This window comes from Conger conger, chromosome 18 (genome assembly GCF_963514075.1).
Source record: "Conger conger chromosome 18, fConCon1.1, whole genome shotgun sequence".
Lineage (NCBI taxonomy): Eukaryota > Metazoa > Chordata > Actinopteri > Anguilliformes > Congridae > Conger > Conger conger.
Genome location: NC_083777.1, coordinates 24,088,260 through 24,104,846, shown reverse-complemented (window position 1 = coordinate 24,104,846; position 16,587 = coordinate 24,088,260). Strand labels below are relative to the sequence as shown.

General features: G+C 44.0%; 2 protein-coding genes across 12 annotated transcripts in view; both read left to right on the top strand.

The window, feature by feature from the left end:
• The window catches only part of birc6 (baculoviral IAP repeat containing 6), a 134,669-nt gene extending 129,386 nt beyond the window's left edge, over nt 1–5,283 (top strand). For all 11 annotated transcript variants that reach the window (XM_061227497.1, XM_061227491.1, XM_061227500.1 and 8 more), the window contains exons 72-73: nt 2,795–2,929; nt 4,350–5,283. In XM_061227497.1, the coding sequence (XP_061083481.1) occupies nt 2,795–2,929; nt 4,350–4,529 (315 nt within the window). In that variant the 3' untranslated portion in view covers nt 4,530–5,283. The remainder of the gene's footprint in view (nt 1–2,794; nt 2,930–4,349) is intronic.
• A 7,547-nt stretch (nt 5,284–12,830) lies between these two features.
• Nucleotides 12,831–16,587, top strand: part of ttc27 (tetratricopeptide repeat domain 27) — a 98,172-nt gene continuing 94,415 nt past the window's right edge. Inside the window, 1 exon segment of the mRNA XM_061227506.1 lies at nt 12,831–13,122. Coding sequence (XP_061083490.1) covers nt 13,032–13,122 — 91 coding nt within the window. The 5' untranslated portion in view covers nt 12,831–13,031.

Below are 16,587 nucleotides of genomic sequence, written 5' to 3'. Positions count from 1 at the left end.
GCAATTCAGACTCTCCAATCAGCCTAACCTGCATGTCTTTGGACTGTGGGAGGAAACCGGAGTACCCGGAGGAAACCCACGCAGACACGGGGAGAACGTGCAAACTCCGCACAGAATCCCCACGGCCGACCGGGATTCGAACCCAGGACCTCCTTGCTGTGAGGCGGCGAGATTTGCCAGATTACTTGTCTTTTCATTCAGGTGACTTTCAGTATGAACAGCATCGGGTTGATGCGCATTTCCATTCGTTGAGTTATACGAGGGCACATCAAGCAACATGCAAAGAAATTAAAATCTACCACCCAGGGTAGGAAATTAATCATCGGAGGCCGTTAAGTCGAGTGTTCAAACAACCGCTCCATGCTACAGCCCCCTCTCTCTCCTCAGTATTGCTCACAAAACGAACTCAAACTCCCACCCAGAATTCCCCTTTGAGCTGTCATAGTCCTGTCACTCCTGTGAGGTTGAAGGAAGGCCCAGGGTCAGTGGAAATGTATACCGGTTAGCTTCAAATCCCATCGTAGATTCTCTGAGGTCTGAGACTGCAAGGGACTGTTTGAGCACAAGAGAGTGCTAGAGGGGGGGCCAGGGTAGCAGCAGAGAGGTACAACTTTTAATAGCGTTGCGAGTGATTCATACCTGTCCTTGACTCCCCCTGTCCCAGGAATACTGATCAGAGGGGAGAGTGGTGGCGAGCATATTGAGTTGAAGGGAGAGTCCACGTTCTTTCCCCAGCACACCAGTATGCGAAAAACCATAAAATGGCACCGTGTCAAAAGTGGAAACGGACCGCTTTGTGTTCAACGCAAACTCTTCGCGGCGCAACGAACATCAAGCCTTCTCGTATCCAAATGCATTATATGAGCTTGACTGATCTAGTAACCTTTTATATCAGAGACTGATACCATCAGAAAATTAGTTGTGCCAGTTCCACTCCACAAAGCATGATGGATTTTAATTTAATCTGTAGTGCAGGGATGTCAAACATACTGGAGGTGCGGGAAATGGATATACGAGGCTGCTGTCAGAAACCCAAAATAACGTCGGAACTGTGCTCTGGTGCATGTATAACAGGATGTATCGCTGCTAAGGAAATGCGAAAGCTTCTTTGTGCTCTGTGATTCCCTAAATCAGCTGACGTCGTTCGGCAAAAATCCTCAATCTCCAGTAGCGTACTGTAAGCTACTTACCCACGGCCCATTGTACGTGTTCCACTCCCCAGACTGTTCATGCAGGCTATTCATATTGAATTGGATTATTCTGCTCCAACATTCAGCAAATATTTGTTCATTATTTTTATATCTGTCAATATGTAGCTGTTGTGAAAATAGATTGTTTCTTTCCTCCTCTTATTTGAATTCTAGAAGTCTGAAGCCTACGTCTCTAATCGTTCGACGGGACAGTAGGGTGCGACTGCTTTTCCATCAGTGCCGTGTGAAAATGACTTCCTGTGCGGGAACCGGTTTCAAATTAGTCTTCGGCGCTGCTTGTTGTGACCTTGAGATGTTTTCTCAGTAATCATCTCGGGAAGATGGGATGCCTCATTATAAACAACTCAAGCACAAGCAAGGAACACAAGCCCCATTTTTTTTGCCAGGATTGATCTCAATAAATAATAAGCAAGCAGAGATAACCAATTCCCAACAATAGATGTGAAATGAAACGTAGAAGGCAGTTATTGCTTAGGAAATCAACTGCCGGGAGACTGTTGCTAGGAACTGGGGGGGGTGGGGCAGAGATTGACATCATTCGATGCTGCATCCTATCGGAGCCGCTCCATCGGATGACTGACATGGTGGCAGCACAGCAGTGCCACTCCCTCCAGTCACCTGGGCTCCATACAGTAACTCCAGCAGTAGACCCAGGTCCGCCCAACCAACCAGAAGATCACAATGCCGCTGGTCCAATTGGTCCCGCTCAGTCTATAGGCATGGTTTCTCATCAGGGACAGCTACAAACCTAAGAGTGGCCTAGGCAACTCATTGGTCTGATTTTGGAGAGTCCCCCCCGGCCCCCCTTGATTAATTTTGCTGGCAGTCAATTCGGTTACATGCTGTAATTAAGTTTAGGTTTGAGCCAACGAGGAATAAACAAAGGAATAAACAAATCTTCTCTACTGTGCGCGCACTTCATCCATAAAGACAGCAAGCCCTGGGGTCACCCTGCTTCACTGTCAAAAACAGGGAGGGGGGGTGGGTTTGCTGTAAGAGACGAATGGATTACATTCACATTCACAGCAGGCGAGAGAATTTCAACCTTCCCAGTTTGAGTAATTAGGCCACCTCTCCAGCTTGCTTGAGGTTTCGGTGCGTTTTGTTGGGGGTGTTTTTGACAAACGAAGCATTTTCGGCTTCGTCGTTGCGGAGTTGAGGTTCTGCTGGTGCCCGATCAGGCGATGGTGTCCAGCACCCAGGGGAACAGGATTAAATCAGGGTCCCGGCGCACAATCATACTCCTCCACCTCTCTGGATGTGGTGCCACCGTGCGCCTCGTTCCCCCCTGTCGCTGGTGTGCTTTACCCAGCATCTTTAATTTTACATTGAGACCATGTTGCCTCCAGCCGGCCGCCCCAGGGTTGGCAGATTGAGTCTTTGTGAAGCCTTGTTTATGATTTATGTCGTGGGCGTTCGGTGGTGAAGCTTCTCCCTGGCTGTCTCTGAGTGACTGCAGACGCTCAGGGCCGCTGGGCTGGTGTCGTCGGCGAGGCGGTGGGGGAGGGGAGGGCGGGAGAGAGCAGTTTGGATCGTTATGGCGGTGCTATGACCACAGGACTGACCCCCCTCCTCCCTTACAGGTGATCCACAAGCACTTCTACCTGAAGCGGGCGGAGATCATCGCGCAGTGCGAGGAGTGGATCGCGGACATCCAGCAGTACAGCAGCGACAAGAGGGTGGGCCGCACCATGTCCCACCACGCCGCCGCACTCAAGGTACGCTCCCGCACCCCGCACCCCACCCCTCACCCCTCACATAATTTCTTATTTATCTATAGTCACTTACAGTTGATTAGACTAAGCAGGGGACTATCCCCTGAGGTTAAGGGTGTTTGCTGAAGGGCCCAACAGCTGTGCGGATTTTATCGTGGCTACACCGGGGATCGAACCACCCAACCCTCCAGATCCCAGCAATGTACCTTAACCACGAAGCCCACAGGCTACATCAGATCAGTGGGGGGGGGGGGGTCACCATGTCACCACCTAAGAAGAGTTATAGGGTGGCTTGTATGGTTAAGTCATAACCAAACAAAATCCCCAATTGAAGTGGCCGTCGACCAATGGCGGGGGCACACGCTTGGTCGGTACAGCAGAGGAGAGAGCAGGGCTTCTGTAAACCTGACCCAGCCCTCCCCCCTGCCTGCTCCAGCGTTAATGAAGTCTCAGCCCTCCACTCTGGGCACAGCCTGCCCTCTTGTTTCACCCTGCGGCCCTGATTCAGACGCCAGCCCCAGGACACGGGCGGAGGGGTGATCACGTTCAGTCGTCACCAGGGGCTGGCGCATTAATGTTTAATCTGCTGCCGCGTCCCCAGGTTGTGTGCTGTGACGGTTAATATGCGCTGTTAATAATCTCTGTTTCACGGGGGCGTCATTAAGATGAAGTACCTGGAGCCGTCATTAGTGAGCGGGAGGGAGGGTTTCTGCAGGTTCTGGACTCTCTCCACTCTCGTGTGAGACTGGATCATCCCAGGGTTTGTCTGAGAGAAGTCGTGTTTCCTCATGAATCATTCAGGCCCCTGTAAACAGAACAGGCAGGCTTATCTGCCCGTCCTGGCTGTGTTGTGCATGTCTCTGTGCCAAGCCGTGCAGAATCCGATATTACGCTGAGGGGCACATCTGTGTGCTGCGCGGATGGGCAGGGTTTTGTTCAGTCATAAATGTGAGCGCTCATATTTGGAAATTAGTTTGCGAACACGTGTATCTGGAAGGTTTGTGTGCCTGTATGGTGTATGTACTTGTAATGAGTGGGTACCTGTAATCCACCTGTAAGGTGTGTATAGCTGGGTGTCACACACTAACCTAAGCTAATGGGCATTTACCTGTAAGGTGTATGTACCTGTAATGAGTACCTTTAATGTATGTATAGCAGGGTGTCGCACGCTAACCTAAGCTAATGAGTGTCAGCCTGTAAGGTGTGTGTTTAGGAGTAATGAGTACCTGTAATGTGTGCATAGCTGGGTGTCACACACTAACCTAAGCTACTGAGCATTTACCTGTAAGGTGTATGTACCTGTAATGAGTACCTTTAATGTATGTATAGCAGGGTGTCGCGCGCTAACCTAAGCTAATGAGCGTTTACCTGTAATGTGTGTATAGCAGGGTGTCGCTAACCGTTAGCGGGTTTCTCCCCACAGAGGCACACAGCCCAGCTGAGGGAGGAGCTCCTCAAGCTGCCCTGCCCCGAGGGCCTGGAGCCCGACGGGGAGGAGTTCTCAGAGAAGAGCGCCGCCCTCCTGGCCAAGGAGCCGCCCAATCAGGACGCAGAGAAGCCGAGTGGCAGCCAGGACGCCCACTGCGGCGACGGCCAGCTATGAGCTCCTCCCACATCCTCCCCAGGGCCACTCCTCCTCGCCACTCTTACTATTGATAATAAATAGACTTGACGGCTTTGAAGCACAAGCCAACATTTTGTCAATATTTGTATGTAAGAATCTAATTAAGTAATATCTAAAATGAGAAGGAAAAAAAAAAAGAAACAAAACAAAAACAAAACCTGATGAAACGAAAAAAAAATCCCACAAAACTATGCTATGCCCATAATAAGACAGTCCAACAAACAAAATTATCTTTTATTTACCTGTAAAAGAGTGTAAACTTTTTTTGTGCTTTTATTTTTCAATTGTGAAATAACCACTGATTGGTATGTTATTAAACTTGTTTATGTATACATAATGGCAGAGGAAATCACGAATATATAAGGGACTACCTTTAGAAAAGAATGTTTACTGAATGTTAATTTACATTTTTGACTGTTAGTGCAAGGACAGTTGTAACCAAGAATATATTGGTCATTCTTTAAGGATACTATTTAAAAGAAAAAGTTTAAAACACATACACTTTCTTCAATTTAAGAAATCTTCTGGTTGCCCATTTACATTGCTTATTTGATTTCTACAGACTTCTGTATACTTCAATAAAGGCTTGAATGGACATTCTTTATTGCTATGGTTACTTGTTACCTTTTTACTGGGCGAATTGCCTGTTCAGTAAAATGCGTACTCCTGATATTATTTCTTTGCCTCACTAATTCTAAATGCAAGTTTAATAAATGCAACCTGTTTTACTTTGCTCGAATATGAATCTCAGGGTGTTTGGGTGGATGGGATGCGTATGTATGAGTGTGTATCCATCAAAGAGGCGATGTGTGGAACGGCCTGTGCCTTCGCATTCTCTCAAAATACACCGTATCCAGCGCGCGCTCAAAGGCGCAGAAAGCCTACCTGCTAACGGCTCCCCGTGTTGCCGTTATTTGAGATTCCTGTACATTAATAATTCAGTCGCTTCTGGCAGAAACGTCTTCGTGAGAGCTTTTCATGATTGGGAACGTGGGCCGGGTGGGTGCATGCGGAGATGCAAAAGGTATATATGTCCGATGTTTAAGCGCGGCCGATTGTGAATACATTTGTCTTTCTGCGTTTTTGAAAAGCAATTGGATTTGACTCTGAGGAGGAAAAACATGACATTGGTCTCAGAGTGAGGCTTAAGATCGCTTGAGAAGCAAAAAAAATAAAAAATAAAATTAGAAATGGTTCTTTGCACAGCCGTTAAACTGTAGCTATCTATAGAAAAGTTGTAATGGTTACAACATGTACTGTGGAATTTGAATGCATCTTGTGGCACTGCATTTGGTGTTTTTTGATCTTTTTTTCTCAAATGAAATTACTTTTGTAAAATATAATAAAAATGTTTTCTGTTCATGGGTGTTTTTTTACAGTTTGGAAATCACATTCCATTCTTTGATATGCTGGTAACATAGCGAAAATGTGGCATTCCAGGTACAGGGGATGCCTTTGTATCGGTACTTGTGTATGTAGGCCTCTTGTTTAAAACACGACTAGCACTGCGCAGTAATATGAGAGGCATTTTACAGCGGTGCATAACTTCTCATATGGATGTGACGTGTAGAAAAAGCTTCCCGTCCCCGTCTCGTTTGCTAGCCCACTTCTCTTCCTCCCTTCTCATAAAATCTTCGATTTTTTTCTATTTAAGATGCAAATTGCAATGGACATTTTCGAATAAAACGGTACTTTACCTGCTGTCGCCAAGTAATGTGCATCGAGCTTTGCATTTCATATGAAGCTGTCTGCAAAGATCTATAGAAGAGCAATATATTATGATCTATTAAAACGATCCTGGTTGTATCGACTGGCCACTGTAACCTCTACAACACACGGCGGCCGTGAGGTGCAACGGGTCTCGATAGAAGTGAATCACACTGCGGCAAAGACTCAAAAACTATTTTTCTTTCCCGTTTGAGAATGTCTAATGAAGCGCACGCGCAGCAAGCTAAAACACGGAGGGATTACTGTACAGAAAATGGCTCGCTAGATTCATATCCGTGATTTAGCCGAGCCCTATGCATTATTCATTCCGCGCTTTAAACTCCACGGTGAATATGAAGGAGAAAGAAAACTTGTGAAGTGTATCCCGTGGTTACCGATAAGGCCGTAATGCGGCCTTCTTCCTGCGAATCTCCAGATAATTGTTCTGTTCTGACTGTCATGACAGTGGGATAAACAAGACCTACAAAAAAAAATACTTCACTCCCCGGAGATCATGTCTTCCTCGTTTCAGAACTTTGTTGCCGTTTATCACAGTGGTGTTGCTTCGCTTCGCTTTTAATTATCGGCTATCCCTGTCCGTGCCTTGTGCCACCATCAGCACACAATCTGTGGTTATAAATTCAACATGAATGGTAATAAAATGTCACAAGAAATACCGATTCGATGGAAGCCCGAATACTTGTTAATTTAAAAAAATATCCCTATAACTATATTTTTCACTGAATAAAGGACAAGGATCACTGCTGTTGTGTATCAAAAATGACAGCGGTCTGTGTGTGGCTGGCGGTGCAGTGGACGTGTACTCCCATGGTCCAAAAACATGCAGGTGTAGGTTAACTGGAGAGTCTAAATTGCTCAGGGGTGTGAGTGTGTGAGAGAATGCATTCCTGGCTCTTGTCCAATGCATTGTGGGATAGGCTCCAGCCGGCGGGTTATATAATAGATGGATAGGTGGAGAGCGGTCAGCGTGCCACTGTCCACTCCACTCGTCAATCACTTAACCTCGACGGCGACAGTTGAATCCGTGGTCCGCTTGCATCCAGCTGTGCTGGAATTGTACAAATGCTGCTCTCCTCTGTCATTTGTGCAGCGGTCTCTGGACACTGTTGTATTGTATGTGCTAACATCACTGTGTCACAAAAGGAAGCAAGTGTCGCCTATAATGCTTGTAGGTCGTTTGCCAAGGACCTGTTTGGCGATATTCAATTACAGCTGCTTGCAGGATGGAGGGCCTCGGGTTCTCTCGCAGCAGGAGAAAGGAAACGAGGCTGTGTCTCACCCACCCATAAAACTGTCACCAGTCTGTCTTCCCGCTCCCCTCCTCCCTCAGGCTCTTCTCTCTCTGAGTTCTCAAGCTCTCCATCTCAGACGTGCACAATATATATAAATATATATATCTCGTTTGACAATGTTACTGCCTTGGCGGTATGTATATGCATTGTAAATTCATCGCACTTGATGTGTTGTTCTGCCATCTTGCCTCCAATCACAGACGTTAAAAGTGTAGATGTTGTTTCAGTTTCACTCATTTTAAACATGCGTTTTCACGTGTACCCCCAACAGGAGTCGATGCACGTACAGTGCAGTCCCTAAGTATTTGGACAGTGGTACGATGTCATTTTTGGCTCTGTTCTCCGGCACATTGGATTTGAAATGAAACGGTGAACATGATGTTGAAGTGCAGATCATCACCTCTGATTTTGAGGGTATTGTGTGCCAGTGCACTCTTCTTCATGATGTTCCAAACTGTTTATTTTGGTAAGTCTACCAGTTTTTTTAATTATTATTTTTCAGTTTCGTATCGGATATCTCGACTGTCATTGTTGCATCTCTCGCCCTCATGTTGACAAATGCCAATAACAGACTCCAAAGGATATCAAAAGCTGAGAATCAAGACTAGATGCTGAAAGCTTTCTTGTACCTGCACTAAAAAAATGTGATTGAATGAGCCTGCCTAATCAGAAGCAGTTGAGAAATACTGTCCAATTACTTTTTGGTCCCCTGAAATGGGGGGGACTACATATAAAAAGGAATGTAATTCCAACACAGATCATATCTCATAATCATTTCAAATCCAGAGTACAGAGAGCCAAAAGGTGGAACAAGTGGAAACTGAGGAATGATTTTTTCCAGTGATGATATAGTATTAAAATGTGCTGGTTATTCTCAGACAATTTACGTAAATGCCAGTATTTGAAATATAATTGGGAAGAGATATTGGATTTGATGGTCTTCGGATCCAGATGAGTCATTCATTAGAAGGATAGCGTAGCATGGAAAATGATAAGATAGTTGGCCTTGGAGCTGTTTCTTTCGGAACACAGCACCTATTAAAGTTTAGATTTGCCTTTCCAGGCACAGATTGCTATCTGCGTGAGAGAGTTAAAATGAGTTGAACTGCAGTGTCGAACCGCATAATTGGTTTTGTTCACCAAGACAAAAAAGTCAACTGTGTCTTCCTACTGGATACCATCTAATGGTTTAGCTGTTGTTCTTGAAAAGCAAGCTGAACTTAGAACAGGCTTTGGGGAGCTTGTGAACAGGCATCTGTCATTGGGCTGGTCAGCTAAGGGGGCACACAGCGATGTCTGCCTAATGACAGCTCCATTACCAGAGAGCTCAGCCTTTTCTGAGCGAGGCAAATGCATCTGTGTCTTTACAGCTCAGAAGCTCACCGTTCAGAAACCACAGCGGCTTCTGTATAATACAGCGCAGGTATGATTTAGACTGCAACAATATAAGTCAGCATATCCTTGTAATTATCTCCCTAAGCACAAATGTTCCTTTTTTCTGAACAAGTTTTATAGGATAGTTAAAAGGAATGGATAGAGTCTGGGGGGTATTTTTAATGTTTTTTTCTCTTCTCCTTCTTCTTCTTCCTGGCCACAGAAGCGCTCCGTGTCAGTGATCAGTGACAAAATGATGTGTGCGTGTGCGTGCCTTGGATGTACAGCTCACGTGAACGCATCAAGCAGCATCTGCACACTGCAGGTGTCTTCTCTGTTGTCTTCAACAGTGAAATATGTTTATCTGTCTGCTCAGACACGACGCTTTCCATGCAAATCCTGCGATCTTGAAAGTGCCTTTAATCGTCTGTGAGCTTGACAATAAATTAGGAAGTGGACTTCTGGGAAATAAATCGCTGTGGCAGCGCAAACAGCCTCCATTTTGCTTCACAGTTGAAAACAATGCCAGAGCTCTGTTTAATTTTTTTTTTTTAAATGCTAACGTTACTCTAAAATGTCAGGCTTGAATAAAGAGTGAGAGAGGGAGGGAGAGGAGGAGAATAATCTAAATGACAATCTTCCGAATGCGTTTCAGAAAAACAGCCGACAGCCCGGTTCATGCGCCACATCGCCACTGGAGCTTTGCACTATTTAGTTGTTTTTGTCTCGTGTCGAGTTGTAAGATTAGTCACCGCTGCAGACTGCACACTGTACAGTGCACTCTTTCTGAAATAAGCCAATAACTGGAAACGGGAAAAGGTTAGATGCAAGATGATTTTCAGTAAACGGAAATGCAACGTGACTTCCCCCCCCCCCCGAGGAGCAACCCTGCGCAGTAACTCTACCTTCTACCTCACGGGCTCAGTCACCAAAGGCCCATTTTATTGAATTAGTGTTGGGCTTTGTGTCAAGACTCAAGTTCACCACCTCTGTTCCAGTCAAATGAAAGGCTTACCAATGGCTCGCAGTAATGGCTCTACAGTCCCCTGCAATCAGTGCGATTCCTCACAGAAATGTGCAGCATGTTGTGTGCTGTGAACAGGAGATAGATGTGCTCCATATCAGTCACCTTTATTTTACCTGCGATCCTATAGCGATCGAGGATGAGAACAGTTGTATTGTGAACATAGCATATACCGCACTGTTTGTGCATTTTCCTAACAGTTACCCTTTGATAATTATTTACCAAAGTAAAAGACTGTTTCAGCATCATACTTTTTTTATTTTTATTTAATATTTAAAAATATTTTTTTCATAATGTCAACAGCAGTAATGGTAGCAATAATAATGGTCATCAAATATATGAAATACAGTTCTTGGGGATAAAATGATTTTTATTTATTTCTTTGCTTGATATTCATGATTACAGTCCTAGGTCACGTTTTCTTCAGGAACATTCCAGAAGCATCCCTCCAGGCTGATGTGGGAGCTAGACCTAGCCCCCTCCCCCCATTACCACACCGGCCTCTCGTGGCCAATCCGCCCTGACCCTGGCTTGGAGCCCCACCCCGACAACCCAAGGGCCCTCTCCCACTTTGCATAATCAAGACAAATTGCCCTTCTGATTTTTATAAAGAGAATGCCCTACTGGGGAACGCAACCGCAGAGAACCACCCAAAGACAAAACGCCAATACTGTGAGCACAAACAAATACAAAAACGGAGATATTGTCTATGGCTTCAGAGCAAATCAATAAAAACAATAAAAGAGTGGGGGTGCAATGTGTCTTTTCTAAGTATACAGCGTGTGTGTATTTTGGCTTTCTTTTTTTCGTTCATCACAGTATTAAAGATCTTCTCAGGATTGATTGTGATGTTATTGCAGTTTGTTTTCCAATTAAATGTTTTTTTCTTGCTGTTGATTTTGTTCAGAGCCACAGATTACCTCCAATGCAAACAGCCATTGTCAATGGCATTGGAACTTGGTGTTTTGGTCAGATGAGAAAATTGGGCTTTTTGCCTATACGCACCAGCAGTGGGTTTTCCACTGGATGGAGGAACATTTGTATTGAAAACAACATCATGCTTATAGTGAATTATGGTGGTGGGTCTTTGAAATTCTGGGACTGTTGTGCATCTGTTTGTCCAAGAACTCTTTTTAAGGTCAATGGAAACATGAAATGCATCAAGCATCAATCATTTTGACCAAAAATCTTTTTTTTCTTTGCCAGGAATTCACTCTTGCAACAGGACAATGGGCCTTATGCAAGAATACTCGTATGAACAGATTTGTTCTTAAATTGCTCTTAGAAGAGACTTAAGAGAACTTGGCTCTTTCACCAATTTTCTCATATTTAGTCTTTCTTCTCAGGTAGGAACAACATTCATGAGTGGTCCCAACCTGTCATATGAATCAAGTAAACAATGCATTCCATTATTTTTCTATGTAGAGTCTTGCAGTGCATATATCATTGCAGCCTGCCTGGCTAACAGAACATTTCTAACTAGGCATTGCAGTTCAAATATGAGTGAAGAAACTGCATTGCTTATTTTGTACCTTAAATGTTTTCAGAAACATGTTTTGGTGGACTGGAGAAATAAGAGAAAGAGAATAAGAGAAAGTTTGTCAACGGTCTGCCATATTGTTATGTTTTGCCAAAACCAATGAACTGTAGTCTACCCTTATTAATCCCATTGGCCATCTACTGTATCCTACGGAAACCCACCTACAGGACCATATACGTATACTGTATTATAATGGACATATTCATTTAGGACAGTTTTCTGAAGTTTGTAGTGTTTGTTGAATCTGATATGGCTGATATTTGTACTTTATATGAAAAAAAGTATGAGAAATTTAAGATAAGAACACAAAAATGTTCCCCATTGGTCCCATGCATGGCCCAAAATAAGAATAAATGGTGAACAGATCACAGAAGTAATGGACATCTTCAAAAATTATTTTTTGAATTGAAGAGAGCAGTCCACGAAATGTTGATGTTGAAAGATTCCGCATGGAGTAATAGTTAAAATACCTTTTTCTATTGAATTCTATTGAATCGTTATTAAAACATAATGTTTTCCACATGTTTGAGGATTACAATATGACCCAGTACATGTATTTTCTTTTCATCACTGAAGATGGACGATGCCCAACTATAGACACACTTCACTCATCATGGATCTGACAATCAATTACTTTCACCGTTGAGCTTGCCTAAAGGGGTCTATCAATGTTTTTTGTCAGTTGATTCACTGATTGATCCATTTTAGCCATTGCAAGACATTCTCTTTTTTATTAGAACGGAATGTCTCAAGTTTGAAGCATGTGTAACTTTTTTTTGCATCGAAAACATAGAAATTATGCGTTTAAAACAATTAAATGACATTCAAGTAAATACATGGCTGTGCTTACTCCTGTATCTGAAATAGCTGTCCATTTATGTTTTTATTTTGCCCAAATAGCCTACTGTAGCTATTTCAGTAGTTTATGATATTCTTTTGAAAAATAAATTTGCCGACATGGAAAATTAAAACACTGTCTCTATCCATGATCCATTAGTAATTGATATGTCCTATGACTATATTCTAGTACTATATCCAGTAGTTGCACTTTCCCCAGATTCCTGGGCTAATTAATTCTTTTTCAGAACGAATCTTTGCCGCTTCATTCCCCCTCTGCACCTAATGCGTCAAAGTATAACGTTGTAAATTAATGTGGATGATTGCGTGTATTTCCCTTTTTACTCGAATAATCCCTGTGTGTCGTGTTCGGTGGACTAGCCGACGTTAGGCTATGTACGTTTCACACACAATTGAAAGGACGCATCATGTGTTTTTTAACAAATAGTAAAAAATATCCACTATCCCTTAATGACCCTCCCTGATAGGATTTCCCACGATGCAACGCGAAGCTGTCATGGCTGCTCACTGATGCTTCTTGTAGCACATGGGCAGAAATAAACACATTCGTTACCAAACACGAAGAGAAGCGGCGCAACAGCCCCCGAAAGGAGAGGACAACAATTGAAAATTAAATCCAGTTCGTGTTGAAACCACCGTCACTTTGTGCGGCACGTTTCGGAATTATGGTGTGGGACGTGGAGATAGCAGCACTCAGAGGGTTTCTCACAGACAGCGAAGCGACGGAATGGAAGCAGAATAATCTCAGCGGTGCAGGTTGGTTAAATAACATTTCAACAGTGACTCATTTTAGAAAACAAACTATATGTTTTCAAATATTCTTGTTACGACAATATGCGGTGATTGTCAAGTATGACGGTGATTTGTGGCATGGAATTGCGATATGCCCACATGCCTTAGCCTGTCTGCTAATTTTCGGAACATTCATACTGGGGCTATTCGATAGGGATTGGATTGGCAAACCTTGAGGTGAAGTTGGCAAGGTAACCAGCTGACTACTGGTTAGCTAGCAGTTTGAGTCATGCTGGCTGCAGCTAGTTGCATTGTGTGTGCGCATTTGAACGAGCTACCGTAAGACATACAAACCTATAGCTATACTTGCTAACTTGCAACGATTTAAAGCACGTTTGCGAAACATTTTCGCAAACGGTTAGGTCAGTCTATATGCTGTACTTCCGAGCGAACTAGTCGGGGTTCATTATTGCAGTTGAATGTGCTGTTCAGTGTTTAGATCAATCTCGCTAGGTAGTGGACATACCATTAGAACCGTTAGTTGTGATACGTTTATACATTAAGACGCATAGTTCTATGTTTCTTAGATCACAGAAAATGTTCACCATGTGATGTGTAGTTGTCTATCCCCCTGGTTGATATTTGCAATTCAATTGAAAATGAGTGTTCTGAATCATGTCGAGCTAATGTTTGCAATTGCTAATTGTCTAATTATCGCTAATCTAAAGTACGTAGCTACACTGAATATTGCGTTCCAATTATACACTAACGTCATTCAACTAGTTAATGGGCTTCATTCATTAGCGAACAACTAGTTATTGGCTATTCAACAGTATTATATTTTATATATTTTCAGCTAAATAAATGTGTTTCCACCTCGAACTTGCATGACGGGCTAATATTCGAGTCTGCATTAGATAACTCGAAAAAAATAGACGTTGAATAACATTAACCAAACGTTAAAATCGCACGGCAGCTCGGTAATGTGAGGACATGCATGTCCTATGTAATGCAGTAAGATGTAACATTACTGTCTGCAGCTAAATAGCCCGTTGATCGTCTCCTGGGTGTGGAATCGCGTTCGGATTGACACATAATTAAAGCTAGCGATTATTCAGTAATTTTGCTGTCTTTGTGCAGTTGGCCTTTAGTTAGCTGTGTCCATGTCATTCTGCAGCTGTTAGTGGGCATTGTCGTGCAAAATGCGGCCATCATACGGTATTGCCGTTTTTTGACGTATCTGCAGGGCTAGGCAGAAAGGGATGTTGCTGTGCACGATGATCAGTCATTGTAGGTGATGTGTGAAAGTATGTAGTCATCATACTTTATCATACATCATGCACATCACTATCATATGTGTCAAACTATTTAATTTATGATGTCACGTGGGAGGGGGGGGGGGGGGGGTGATTAATTTGGGAAAATGAAAGTCTTTCTTAATTGGTTGCGCTTGCTCATCCTGACACAGAGGAGCGTTGCCCTATGTCCTAACTTCATAAAAAACGTACAGCTTTACGTGCGCCCTTACTGTGTGCACGCCATGTATTTTAATTGCTGGCCTGCTGCCTCACACAAAGTGCGTTATCAAATGAGCCCGCGCTTACTGTGCAGTTGGAAGGAAATTATGTGCGGCAGAATCTGTCCTTTCATGGAACTATTTGAAACCATCTCGTTTTGATGAAGAGCCACACGACTTTCATGTGAAGATCTGTCAAAATGAGCCTGGAATTGCAATATTCCTGTGATATTGCTGGCGTCCAACTGAACATTTTGCTGTAAAATTATAAGCTGTGTGTCGCGTTGTATCACGTCGCTGCAGTGACTTCACAACACTGCTGTGTTGGCTACACAACGCCAAGGCCTGTATGAATTGTGCTGTCATCTTGGATATTATTATTATTAATTGCCTTAATTACTGTACCATGACAAATTTCAGCACTAAACTAAATGTTATAACAGCAGTTGAAGATTTGCTTGGAACCCAGTTTCTTCCTGATCAAGCAAGCCCCTCTCCTTCTATTCTGTTCTCTTCTCTTTTGACATCCCTTTTAGTTTACAGTAGCCTTAGGGGTTTACCGGATCTGTGGAGAACTGAAATATCTTCACACCTCACTGGCCAGTAATGAGACTTTAACTATTAACATGTTCCGAAAATCTTGTGGAAAACTTTTTATATACCTTCCCCCTCAGGACCCGTTTAATCTTTTTGATCAGGTGTCTGAAGTTCACCGTTTTAGGCATTTCTGACAATCAAACTTTTAACTTGCCACAGCTGCGTGGATATCATAGTGGCTTAAGCTTCATTTGCCTTCTTGAGCCTCCCAGACACCCTGAAGGCAACATGTCCATGTAGTCTTCTGTTTTATGTATTGGGTCTGTTTCATAATTCATTGAGCAGTCTTCAATTTATGTAAAATGTCCACATGGGACATTCATCCAGCAGGGTCATGGTGATTATATTATCTGCTCCCTCCATTTTGATATTACATTGCTGTCTGTGAAATTGATACTGGAGTAGCCTATTTGATGAATTACTTCATTAGGTGAATACAAGAAAGTTTTGAGATGCTGATATTTCCCATGAGACTAAGCACTCGTTCGTTGACTGAAATGAAGGTTATTGCACCTGACGCCGACCCCTCCAGCCTACGCTAATGCGTAGCGTTAATCTGGCGAAGGCGTCGACGTCTAACAGTCAGCCCGAGCATCACGGGGAGCTGGAGGGCCATCGGTGGGAATTCCTTTAACAGACGCGCTTCCTCTGAAGCTCCCAGCATCCCGCGTGTTTATGAGCCAGTCCCCGGCCCCTCTCTCCGCCCACCGGCGGGGAACGGCGCAATCACTGCTAACGAGGCCGACGGCCTCCCTCCGCAAATAAACGGCTAATGAAACCCGGAGGCCGGATCTGGGCAGGCGCCGAGCGATCGCGCCGATCGAGGCTCCTCGCCTACGCGGCTGGAACGACTCTACGAGGAAACCTGTTCAATAACGCTCCTGATCGCTGTCGCCCACGCGACGACACGTGCGATCCTCCGCGGGGAATTCGGCTCAGTTCCCTTACAAGGAGATTGGCTCTGAATGGTAATCAGAAACAGCGGGGGGAAAAAAACCAAAAAACGTAGAGTTTCGAGGAGTACAGAGTGTGCGGGTGCTTGTTGTCCCTGACCGCAGGGACACTTTGGATACCCCGCTGCTGTGGAATGTAAGGGTAATGGCGGGTGGGGTGGGGGGTGAGGCGGGGGTACTAGGCAGCCATGCTGGACCATACTGTGGCTTAATTTACTGACGTGGTTGTTTTGAGTGGTGAGAGCTTCAGGTAATGGCAACTTGGCCTAAATTTCTGATTCAGTTTTTGTTTTTAAAGTTAAAGTTGTTCAAAATGATGAATGGCCTTGTTCAAAGCAGTGTAGTCATTGGTAGCTTATGTGCTTCTGAGCCCATCATGCACATTTTCAGGATGTCTAATCATGCCTCAGAGAATGGTCGGTG